This window comes from Episyrphus balteatus, chromosome 2, assembly GCF_945859705.1.
Source record: "Episyrphus balteatus chromosome 2, idEpiBalt1.1, whole genome shotgun sequence".
Lineage (NCBI taxonomy): Eukaryota > Metazoa > Arthropoda > Insecta > Diptera > Syrphidae > Episyrphus > Episyrphus balteatus.
The window spans coordinates 37,063,466-37,075,986 of NC_079135.1; the positions used below are offsets into that span (position 1 = coordinate 37,063,466).

At 28.9% G+C, this 12,521-nt stretch overlaps 2 protein-coding genes across 6 annotated transcripts in view; both read right to left on the reverse strand.

Moving 5' to 3' along the window:
- Window positions 1-6,297, reverse strand: part of LOC129908438 (gonadotropin-releasing hormone receptor) — a 136,225-nt gene extending 129,928 nt beyond the window's left edge. The window contains exon 1 of the mRNA XM_055984903.1: window positions 6,280-6,297. The gene's annotated coding sequence lies outside the window, so the exon portion shown is untranslated. The remainder of the gene's footprint in view (window positions 1-6,279) is intronic.
- A 5,598-nt stretch (window positions 6,298-11,895) lies between these two features.
- Window positions 11,896-12,521, reverse strand: part of LOC129911948 (bumetanide-sensitive sodium-(potassium)-chloride cotransporter) — a 195,042-nt gene continuing 194,416 nt past the window's right edge. For all 5 annotated transcript variants that reach the window (XM_055989981.1, XM_055989979.1, XM_055989983.1 and 2 more), the window contains one exon: window positions 11,896-12,515. In XM_055989981.1, the coding sequence (XP_055845956.1) occupies window positions 12,271-12,515 (245 nt within the window). In that variant the 3' untranslated portion in view covers window positions 11,896-12,270. The remainder of the gene's footprint in view (window positions 12,516-12,521) is intronic.

Sequence of the window (12,521 nt, forward strand, 5' to 3'; positions counted from 1 at the left end):
TTAATATAAACTAAATATGACAAACAAAAAAATTTATTTGCATCCTTATATCCTTTTGTGCAATTTTGTGTATGTGCATTTTTATAAATTCGGGTCGAATGGATGGACGGAGAGCCATTAGCTTTGGTCTATTGCATAGAAGAACATTTAATACCAACTCTTTTACTGTTTTCAATGGCCTGAAAAACAATTCTTGTAAAATCCGCGACCAACGAAAAGTTTCTCTTGAAAAACAAAAAAAAATACTCTAATGAGTTTGAAACAAAATAGCTCAGGCAAATTAGCAAATCAAATTGCACTTTTCGCGGGACAAATTTTTTTCATGGAACGTGTTTAGGTGAATGTCCTTATCGTAAAAGTGAATTTTTTTGGATGATAAGATATCGGGAACAGCCGCCATCTTGGAAAAGAGGTCGGTGCCGTTTTTATTTTATAACTCCATTTTTACTCATTTAAACCAAAAATGTCCGAGGATAAACTTATTATCAATTAAATTATCTAAAAAATGGTATACAAATGAATTCCGTGAGTTAGTTAAATTCAATTTTATAGTCGGTCAAAGTCCGGGTTCTTCTCGCAAGGTTAAGACAATATGACATTTTTTCAAATATCTGAAGAACTTTCGATTTGTTTGGGATTTTCTTAAAGAATGAATTATAGCACTTTTAATTATCTATGAAATGAACCCTTTATTGTTTTTGTAACCATCACATTGTAGAAGCAACAAACGTCGAAGTCATGATATACGATTTTTAAACTGAACATATTTGGGATTTCAATAGTTCAAATAAACAATCAAAAATTAAACACAATAGTCTCGAAAACATAACGGCTTACACACCGCATATCTTGAGTTATACTTATCGTAATGCTGAGATTGAGGTGTTCATGTTTAGGAAAAATGACAGGGCATCAGTTCTTATATTTAGAATTTTAAATAGTGGCACTTGAGCTTATTCACATTAATTGGAAAATTCACTTCATTTAAAACCTCGAAAACCATATAAAGGTTAACATTAAAGATTTCAAACTTTGAATTCAATATTTAGACGAATATAGTTAAAAAACTGTTTACTGATATTTTGGTTATACCTCCACTTCAAAAATTTGCTCGGTCTAATAGAAGAAAACTTGTTATTTTCTCACTTTTGGATAGTAGAATGTGAACTTCGACGTTAGATGGCTTATACATTATGTTGGTTACAGTAACGATAAAGGGCTCATTTCATAGATAATTCAAAGTGCTATAATTCATACTTTAAGAAAATCCCCAACAAATCAAAAGTTCTTCAGATATTTGAAAAAATGTCATATTGTCTTAACCTTGCGAGAAGAACCCGGACTTTGACCGACTATAAAATTGAATTTAACTAACTCACGGAATTCATTTGTATACCATTTTTTAGATAATTTAATTGATAATAAGTTTATCCTCGGACATTTTTGGTTTAAATGAGTAAAAATGGAGTTATAAAATAAAAACGGCACCGACCTCTTTCCAAGATGGCGGCTGTTCCCGATATCTTATCATCCCAAAAAATTCACTTTTACGATAAGGACATTCACCTAAATACGTTCCATGAAAAAAATTTGTCCCGCGAAAAGTGCAATTTGATTTACTAATTTCCCTGAGCTATTTTGTTTCAAACTCATTAGAGTATTTTTTTCGTTTTTTCAAGAGAAACTTTTCGTTGGTCGCGGATTTTACAAGAATTGTTTTTCAGGCCATTGAAAACAGTAAAAGAGTTGGTATTAAATGTTCTTCTATGCAATAGACCAAAGCTAATGGCTCTCCGTCCATCCATTCGACCCAAATTTATAAAAATGCACATACACAAAATTGCACAAAAGGCCATAAGGATGCAAATAAATTTTTTTGTTTGTCATATTTAGTTTATATTAAATCAATCCCTCGAAGTATGTTTACTTTAAAAGTCTAAAAGTTACCAATTAATACGATTTTATCGAGTTTTAAAAACTTGCTTTTAACTAAAAAAGTCAAAAATTTAGAAAAAGTGCTAATTTTTGAATAGGTACATTTAAGTTGTTTCTTGACAAAAAAAATTAAAAATTTATTTCATTAGTACAAAGTTTGGACGTCCCGGCTACATACACAAAATGCCCCTTGATTTAGTAAAAAAAAATAAAATTGTCAATTTTTTAACTTTTTTTTCTTTGATTTTAGGTTAGAATTTTAGACAAAAATAATTTTTAAAATTTTTTAACCATCTTTACTTGACAGAAAATTTAATATGCTATGAAAAGTGTCTTTGAACCATTTCAAAGTCAGGCTTGGTTTTCGAGTTAAATCAAAAAAACTGAAAACCGACCAGTGTTGCCGTTTTCTCAGAAATGCACCAATGGATTTAGTAGCACTTTTGGCTGGAGTATTCTTGTATGCCAAGGAATCATAATCGCCAATAAAAACTCTTGAACGAATTTGTTCCATCCAAAAGGGTCTATTCAATAGACTACTGTAAACTAAAACTTGTTTCGAGACTTTGACCAAAAGATATCGGCCTCGGAATGTAGGAGGAAAAGAAAGAAGAAAAAAAAATGCTTTTTTGGAAATATCTCAGGAACCAGACCTCCAAGAAACTTTTAATTTTCAGTTATAAATAGAGCTTAAAAAGACCTTTCTTTTGATGTCTCACTCGATGGATTTGGAGGAAATTTTTAAAAATTGATTATTTTTGGCAAGGGGTTAACCTTGATTTTTTCTCAAAAATCTTTAAAAAATAAATTTGTAATTTTTTTATCCGAAAGCATAGGCCTGTTTATTGTGAACTCATATCTGTAAACTAAAACTTGTTTCGAGACTTTGACCAAAAGATATCCTCCTCGGAATGTATAAGGAAAAGAAAGAAGAAAAAAATGCTTTTTTGGAAATATCTCAGGAACCAGACCTCCAAGAAACTTTTAATTTTGAATTATGAATAGAGCTTAAAGAGACCTTTCTTTTGATGTCTCACTTGATGAATTTGGAGGAAATTTTTACAAATGGAATTTTTTTTGACAAGGGGTTAACCTTGATTTTTTCTCAAAAATCTGAAAAAAAAAAATAAATTTGTAATTTTTTTAATCGAATGAGACATTAAGAGAACTTTCTCTTAATGTCTCATTCGATGGATTTGTTTTATTCCCGAATCCCGATATACCCCAGCAGCATTTCTTTTCCTTATTTACTTTTGATGTCTCACTTGATCAATACAAACATTTTGCGTCGGGGACGCGGCAGCTACACTTACGCCTCTGGTTTTAAAATTCTGTATGTCTGTATGTCTGTGTGTTTGCCTCGCATGCTAAAGGTAGTTAAGGTTGTAAGGAAATTGATATTTGTTTGACAGGTAAAAATAGGAAGTACATTTTTTTAATTACAAAAAATACACTTTTCCACATAAGGTTCAACTTTTGAAATTAAAAATATAATACCTTTTGAACTGTTTATTACCAATACTGACATAGAACCCTTTTCTTTATTTCTGACTATCTCTTTTGAAAATTTTTTTAAAGTACCTACCTAAATTTTTTTTTTTTTTAATTAATTTGTTTTTAATGGCACAGCATATTTTTTCGAAAGAATTTTTGCTTTAGGCAGGGATTGAACAATAACAATTAAAAAATGTAGGTGTTGGAAATTAAAAAAAATATTTACTGTAACTGAAAAATATTCTGCATTGAAAAAAAATTGTGAATGTTTTTTTTTGGCAATGCTGAACATTGTTTAATTGCAGTAATTTTTTTGTATGCAAAATATTTTTGGTTGCATAACAAACATTTTTTTTTAATGGAAATATTTTTTAAGTTGCGATTGAATAGTTACAATAAAATTGTTTTTTTTTTTAATTCAATGTTTTTTTTAATTTCAACAATTATTATCTATTTATATTGATATTCTAACAACCCTGGTGCCAAATTGTAACAGCTTAGTAAATGGTCATTATGTTTTCTTGGACACAAAACAATAAAATAATGCATTGGAATAATTCTTCTTAGTAAATTTACAATGTATTTGTTTAAGATATCCGAAAGTCATAACATTTAAGATGAGAATAATTTTTGACTCACACATACGTTTTTAAATTTTTCAGATAGCATGAGTCTTCCAATATCAATAGTAAACACTTGCCTCATATTTTTTTTAAACATACATAAGTGTGTGGTGATGAAAGCGTTCGTTCAAATTGATAAATCAATAAACTTCACTTTTGGTAAAAGAATGCTCCAGAGTATTTAAATAATCCATATAAATATTAGAAATAAATTAAGTCAATCTCTTTTTGACGTTTTAGAAATATGTAATATAAATTATGGTTCAATATATCAAAGTATTAAAATTTTGAGTTTCATCATTCCCCACTCTAACAAAATCATTAATTTTTTTAAAAATTATTTTTGTTCTAGGAAACAATTTTTAACATTGATTTTAACATTGACTAATTTTTTTTATGTGAGAAATGATACATAATGTATATAATATTATTTATTAACGGCCAAAGAGTAGAATATAGATTTTTCATTTTCACAAAAGAATGCTACAACATAAAATGTTAATGATTTTAATGACTTTTCAATTTCGACTAATTTTTCAATCTTCAATGTGAATTTCATCAGTTCTCACCTCAGATTTGAAATGTGTGAAAATACAGGGTGTCCCAAAAGTAATGGATCAAACGAAGTATGCTGATAGACCAACTTAAGGGCTCTCAGAATTTGGTAACTTGTTCATCCCAAATCTTTACGGTTTTCGATTAAATGCAGTTTTTGTGAAAATTCGATAAATCCCGACATTACAACAGTATTTTGCTTCCTCCGCTCATAATTGATTTTTGTTTTTTACAATTCTTTCACTAAAACATTTGTTAATTTGCTCTGAAAACCTCTGTTTTTTTGCATTCAAATTGTAATATCTTTCGTTCTAATTTCATCTTTGGAAACTTTTATACATTTTTGAAATCTGCAATATCACGGCAAGTTTTCAAAATAATAAACCATTGTCACACCATACAAATTTTGTTAAGGGTGTTGGTCTGAAATAAAAGTGAGAAATTGAGTTTTCATACAACATGGAACTGTTAATTACTTTGCAGCAAAATGGCGAATGAAAGAAAAAATATTTTTGTTAATTAATTATTTCTTATTATTAGGCAATGTTTTAGTGAAAGAATTGTAAAAAACAAAAATCAATTATGAGCGAAGGAAGCAAATACTGTTGCAAAGTCGGGATTTATCGAAATTTCACAAAAACTGCATTTAATCGAAAACCGTAAAGATTTGGGATGAACAAGTTACCAAATAATGAGAGCCCTAAAGTTGACCTATCAGCATATTTCGTTTGATCCATTACTTTTGGGACACCCTGTATATTATATTAAGAGTGCCGGTTGAAATCCTTACAACTATTTTTTGTGTGATTTCTTAAACAGAAGACTAAAACTAACAAAATAACCATAATGGAATTTAGATTTCTGGAAATGGTTGTTAACTAAAATTTAAATTTAAAATTAAAATAAGGTAGTATTATTGATGTAAAAAAATATTAATGGATATTTTTAACCAAATATTATTTTTTTCTTACGACAAGTCGAAACCGCTATCTTTTGACCAAAGTAAAAAAATACATTTTTATTTTTTTAGATTTTCGAAAAAAGTCGAAGGGGTATCTACCGCTTGCCAAAAAAAATAATTTTTTAAAATTTCCTCCGAATCCATCGAGTGACATATCAAAAGAAAGGTCTCTTTAAGCTGTATTTATAACTTAAAGTTTCTTGATGGTCTGGTTCTTAAAATATTTAAAACACAACGTTTGGAAAAATTGAAATCTTAAAAAAATTAACTAAAAGTTTTATTGATATCGGTTCCGTATGTTGTTCAGCAGACATTCAACAAATTTTAACTAGAAAATAGATCTTAATTATATCAATAACTACAGATGAATTATATTTTATAGATAAAAGGCATCTGTTACTTTCTTTGAATGCAAGGTTTTGAGATTCCTATTTATATTCAATATTGTATTAAAATAGTAGAATAATGCTAGCTGTCCACTTTCAAGGCGACAAAACAAACATTGACAAATAAATAGATATATTGCTTTAAATAATAATGACATAATCCTTAGAATTTTTAATAGAAACCAGGTTGGTAGCATACTAAAACAATTTTTGTTATTCACATCTGACGCGATATGCAATTTAAAATTAATCAATACACCATGTTATGTGTCATGTGTTTTGAAAACCAAAAAAAAAAATGTGTATTAAAATAAATTCAACCTACCTTTTATTTTTTAAATTATAATCCACAAAAAATATTGCTTTAAAATATGTAGTAGCAGTATCCGCAAGAGAAGACAGACGCAAAAAAAAAGTGGTAAAATTTCATTCACATTTCAATGCGCACAATTAACTTTATTTTAAAGAACACAGAGTAGAAGAAAAATAAGCTAGCACAAAGGTATTCAACACATCAACACCCTCAAAAAATTGGGTTTTTTTGAAAGAATATAAATATACATTTTGATATCTTTTTTTTTTGTATTCTTTTTTCAAATTACTCCTTACATCACAAGCTTCAATGAATTATTATCATTCTTCGACCTTTTTTTGTTGGGAAGGAACGAAGGTTTTTAACACATTTCAAATGAGAGCTTTCGTTTTCACTTTCACTTTAATTCAATTCCGGTTCAAGAAAATTTTATTTACTAAAGCACTCAATGTAGGTATTTTCAAGACTCTTCTTCTGGTAGATACACTTTGTGATATCCTTTTGAATCCTTCCTATGCAAAATGAAAGAAACGAAGACAAAAATAAAAAACTTTTAACCATAATAATTAAAATCAATCTAGCATGAAGAAACGCGATCAATTTCCGTCCTTGCCGCGCAATTTACACTAATGCAGGCCACTTTTTTCATTTCATTTTTTTTTTTTTTTGTTAAACATTTAAATTAAGGTAACAAAGCAATATTATAAGCATATTAATTATAGATCCAATTTTGATGTGTTCTTTAATAAAATTCTCTTGACAAAAATGTTTTAAGAAAATACATAGACAAGATTATATATAGTCACGGAGATAGGGTTAAAATTTTGTACAGAAATATAATTTGTTTGCCTTAAAATAAACTAAATGGCGTTGCCGTTATAAAAATTCCAATTATTTTTTATTTTAATTTATTTTAAATTTACTGAAACTTTTATAAAAAATAAAAATTAAATCTTTAAAATTTCAGAATTGTGTACTTTTGACTGACTTGAAAAAATTACAATTAGAGAGAACGGCAACTTCATTCAATACACAAATTTGCAGATTTTAAATTCAAGAACTCTTGTAAGTAAGATGGGTAAAAACTCAAATTTTAAATTGAAATTTTGTCTCATTTTTTTTAAGTTTTATTTTTTTTAATAAATAAAAGTTAAAAATTAAAAATTGTACAAAATTAAAAAAAAAAATAATAACTAGCGAAGTTTAAAAATTTTGGTTTGTAACTTCTGACTGTCCACCTCATTACTCCAAATTTTGACCTTTTCACTCATCAAACCACAAAAAAAATTAATTACACAATTTTCAAAACTGCATTAAAAATATTTGGAACTTTTCTATTCTCAAACTATAAATGATGCCTCGAGTATATTGACGCTAAGACTTCCAGTTAAAGTGTCAACCGATACAAAAGTTTGACAAATATTGATTCAAATGTTATTGGCTCAAGTGGTATCATTTTTATTGCTTGTTGCGTATGTTTATTTATATATTTCGTTTTTTTTTTTTCTATTTCGTCGAGATGAATAATAACTAAAACAAGCTAAAACACAAAAAAAAAAAAAAAAAACACCAACCCCTCTGATATAGTAGAAGCCAAAATTTCCTAAACGATTATGGTTCAAGGTTATTTGGACAATGACACAACTATTCCAAGTATTTAATATAGTATAGGAACAATGCCCTCTAATATGAATATCGAAAATTGGCCCAAACAATTAGGTTTAGCTTCATCGCATCGGCCCGAAACTACATTTCTTCTAAACACGCACTATATTGACGATATTCTTTCTACGCGAGACCGGAAAATCGTATTTAATCGACGAAAAGTTGATGGGATAATGTACATTTCTATCTGCGGTAACAGAAGCTATACCGACCGATGTACGCGAGATATCTTTTGAAACTAGTGTCTGCTGGTGCTGTTATCGGAAAAACTGAAATTTTCATTCATAATTTTCACTAGAACGTAGGTAAAAATTTTGTTGGATTATGTGGATTGTGGAATGTGTTCATGCGCCATTCATCTACGATATAAATAGATGATTTTCGTTCAACTGACTTTTATGTTTACAGTAGTCGATTTGATAATGTAGTATCATGAGAATGGGCAACAGAAAAGGATATTTTTTGTAGGTACATATTTTGTTTGCTTCTGTTCATATAGTCAAGAAAAGTGCATTCACTTTGTAGAACCTTCACTATAAAATACATTGACCTATAGAATGTTATGATTGTGTGGAGAGGTTATATGAACGTAAAATGCATAAATCTATAGGTACTATATGGGGCTAAGGGATCAACAGGTATGCCAATATGATAAAAAACAAAGAGATGAATGAATTTGAGATTGTTCATTGATGGATGTGGTATAGTTCAGTTCAGCAGAAGGACTTGATATCTATCATATATTATATTGCTTTGGGGGACATTATACATTGAGTAGATAATAATTATTTTAAGGATTTTGGTTTCTTGACTACAGTTTAAGGGTTACTGTGTTTTAGTAGTGTTGTTGGTTTTTCATTTTAATAAAAGTAACAAAATCAAATTGTGTTATGATTAATACCTTTTATTTGTCTGGTTTTGGGTTATAGAAAATGACAAGTAAATAGATATTTTTAAAAATAGATTCAAAACATAATTATATACATTTTTTTGAAATATTGGAAATACATGTACTGTCAAGTTGATTGTCAAATTTGTATGATAATCTTTACCAAATAACGAGCACGTTTTTTATTAAATATAATACTACTATATGAGTAATACACATAGACACACTTGGAAATAATAAATTGTTTTACTTGTTTACAAAATGTGCTTTATGGTTGGAAATCTTGATTGACAGCATAATTGTCAGTTGAAGGAGGGCACCTGGTTTTTTTTTTAGGTACTATTTAGAATTTTTTTTCTAAGAGAATAAACTATTTATAAATAAATTTTTTATAGTCTAGGAAATTAATGGACATTATTTATAATTACGGATAGTTTCTATCGGGGTTTTTGTAACAACGATTAAGTTAAGACCAGTACCTACATAACTGGTATTTGTATTGAATTATTACACTGAAAACACAACAAAATGTTCAGGTCAAGCACTTCGTCCATTAAATTTGGAAGATGACTATATGAAAAACAAAAAATTAAAATTAAAAAAAAATATATATATAAAAATACGTATACGCCACAGTGAACACAATTTCATTCTTTTATATGTTAAATTTACTCTGCCACTTTTTTTTAATAAGAATATTTAAAAACTAGTTTGGGGCAATTTTTTTGATTACATTCAACGTTTTGTCAGATATTTTTTCATTTGAACAATAACTGTGTATATATTACGCTGATAGCATTTTAATTTTTCGTATTCCATAAATGAATGCATCGCAAAACCTTTTCAATTCTCCATTTTCTCCCTTCATTTTTACCTGCTCTGTTAAAAATTTGATTTGGAATGAGTTTCCATTGTCAATTTTAGTTCATTTTTATTGAAATTACAATTTGAATACAGTACATTTTGTATGAAGGAATATGAATTTGTGTTTCTTAAAAAAAAAAAAAAAATAAACTGGTAGCTATACTTTTTCCTACAATATGACTTTTGCATACTTGAATTATTATCATTCACCAAATTCGATTCAAATTGAAGGTTCCTTTTTTCTGTAAGAGAAGAATTTTTCTCTAGCTAAATTTATTAAATTTAGTTTGCTAAAGGCGAGATAATAGTTGCGGCTGTTATCGTTGTTGTGTCCGCTGCTAAGTACTTTGAACTAATACTACGTTTCCACATACCCTAAATCCGAGATTTAGCTAAGTAGATTTAGCACAAATCCCGAGCTTTATTCTAAATCTCGGATTGAAAGTAGGTGAAAATCTTAGATTTAGGGTAGCTGAACCCAAATCTGAGATTTAGCGAAGTAGATTTAAAATAAATCTCAAGATTTATTCTAAATCTACTCAGCTAAATCTCGGATTTAGCGTAGGTGGAAACATAGTATAAGACTCATTTCAAATTTAATAACACGTCCATTTCAGATCGTATATATTGATTCACTGGATTACCCTAAGGAACGAGTGGTTCTTTTGTTGGAGTGACTGTAGGATTTTTATCATGAACGGGTTGTTATTATTTTTCTCTTGTTAGTTTTCCTCCTATAGAATTTATTCCCATAGAATTCAACTGGTTCGTTGCAGATAGGAGTTTATAAGGTTTTTCAACAGGATCGTAACGCACAAAACCATATTTGCATCATTTTGTATGGAAACAATTCTTGAACAATACAGACTTATTTCCTATATTTTGAATTGACTCATACTTGTTTCACAAAATCAATTGCATCTATGTATTTTCTACTCGACAAAAAACTCACCAGGTGTAACTCAAAGATAAAACGAATTGAAATAGTTCAGCTGTTGTTTCAATTAGGTTTTTTTTTCGATTGTAAATAACACGGCAACCAGATCTCAAAGGAACTTTTGGTTTTCATTCGTTAAAAGAACTTAGAGACCTTTCTTTTAATGTGTATTCCGATGGATTTGGAAGACATTTTTCGGAATGGTTTATTTTCGAAAATCCGAAAAAATTAGATTTGAAATTTTGGTCCATAATCGATTAAACTGTTCACATTGAATGTATGTCTTTGAACCAAACCAGTTTTGAGCCTTGGGTCCGAAGATATCGCCTTCCGAAAATGAAAACAAAAAATATTTGAATTCCTAATAATTCAGTAACCACATCGCAAGGAGACTTTTGGTTTTCAGTGGTTAATAGAGACTTAAAAGACCTTTCTTTTGATGTGTATTTCGATGGATTTGGAAGACATTTTTCGGAATGGATTTTTTTCGAAAATCCGAAAAAAATAGATTTAAAATTTTGGTATCTTAATCGATTAAACTGTTCACATTGAATGCATGTCTTTGAACAAAAACTGTTTTGAGCTTTGGGTCCGAAGATATCGCCTTCCGAAAATGAAAACAAAAAATATTTGAATTCCTAATAATTCAGTAACCACATCGCAAAGAGACTTTTGGTTTTCAGTGGTTAATAGAACAAAAGACTTTTCTTTTGATGTGTCTTTTGATGGATTTATAAGACATTTTTCGAAATGATTTGAAATTTTGGTACCTTAATCGATTCCTCTATTCATATTGAGCTCATGTCTTTAAACAAAAGTTGTTTTGAGCCTGGGGTGCAAAGATATCTCCTTCTGAAAGTTAGAAAAAAAAAATATTTCGATTCCAAATTACTCAACATGTACCACTGATGTCCCACTGTTTTAAACCAACCTTTTTTCTGCTTATCCTCTTTTTGAAGGATTCATTTCAATGTTTTTTTTTTGTTTTGTTTCTCAAATAAACATGGTGCCAAAAATGATATTTCTTTTTTTCGATTTTAGCAAGGACAAATTTTTTAAAAATAAATTTGTGGTCCATTTTATAAATTAGACAAAATTACCAAAATCGAAATATCTTACAATATTGCTACTGCCCTATAGGAATTACGACTTGACATATTTACACTTTTAATTAAGAGGACTAAGAACATTTACATTTATTAGATATTTGTTTTCGTCCATTACCATTTCCACTTCGTACAAAACATTCTCTGAAATAAGCATTGACAAAACGTAAATGATTGTACAAGTTCTGTGTATTTTCAAAATAATTTAAACTAAAATCTACAAAAAAAGAAACATTGCTCTTAATAATTACAATACGTTTTTAGTATAAGTTTGCAGCTTACATATGGTCATTTTTTTTTTTTTGTTTTATTATAAAATAATAAATTTACATAAAATAATTATGACAAACATAATTAAAGCACTAAAAAAAAATAAAATCAAAACGTGTTATTTAGCCTATTTCGTGTCCTTAAATTACAATAAAAACAAAAAAAGTAATTACAAAACAAACAGACAAAAAAAAAATAAAATAAAAGAGAATATATTGGGGGCTGGGTGTGTTAGGTTGGGATTTTGTATGTGTAGGAAGAAAGTCATTAAACTACGAGTAGAAAGTGAGGACACTCGTTTGGTTGCCACGCACAAACAGGAACGGGGGCATGCCACGACTAAGACTCTCTAGCCATGCCATATATAAAGGTGCTGAGACAATATTCTTCCTTGGCATAGGCAATGTCATCACCACCAAATCGGATTTCACAGATTTCTCCAGAAGATATTCCCGCAGTCTCAAATAGCGATTGGTCTTGTCCTGGACATTCAATAAGTCATCTTCCGTTGTAAGAGCTGTAG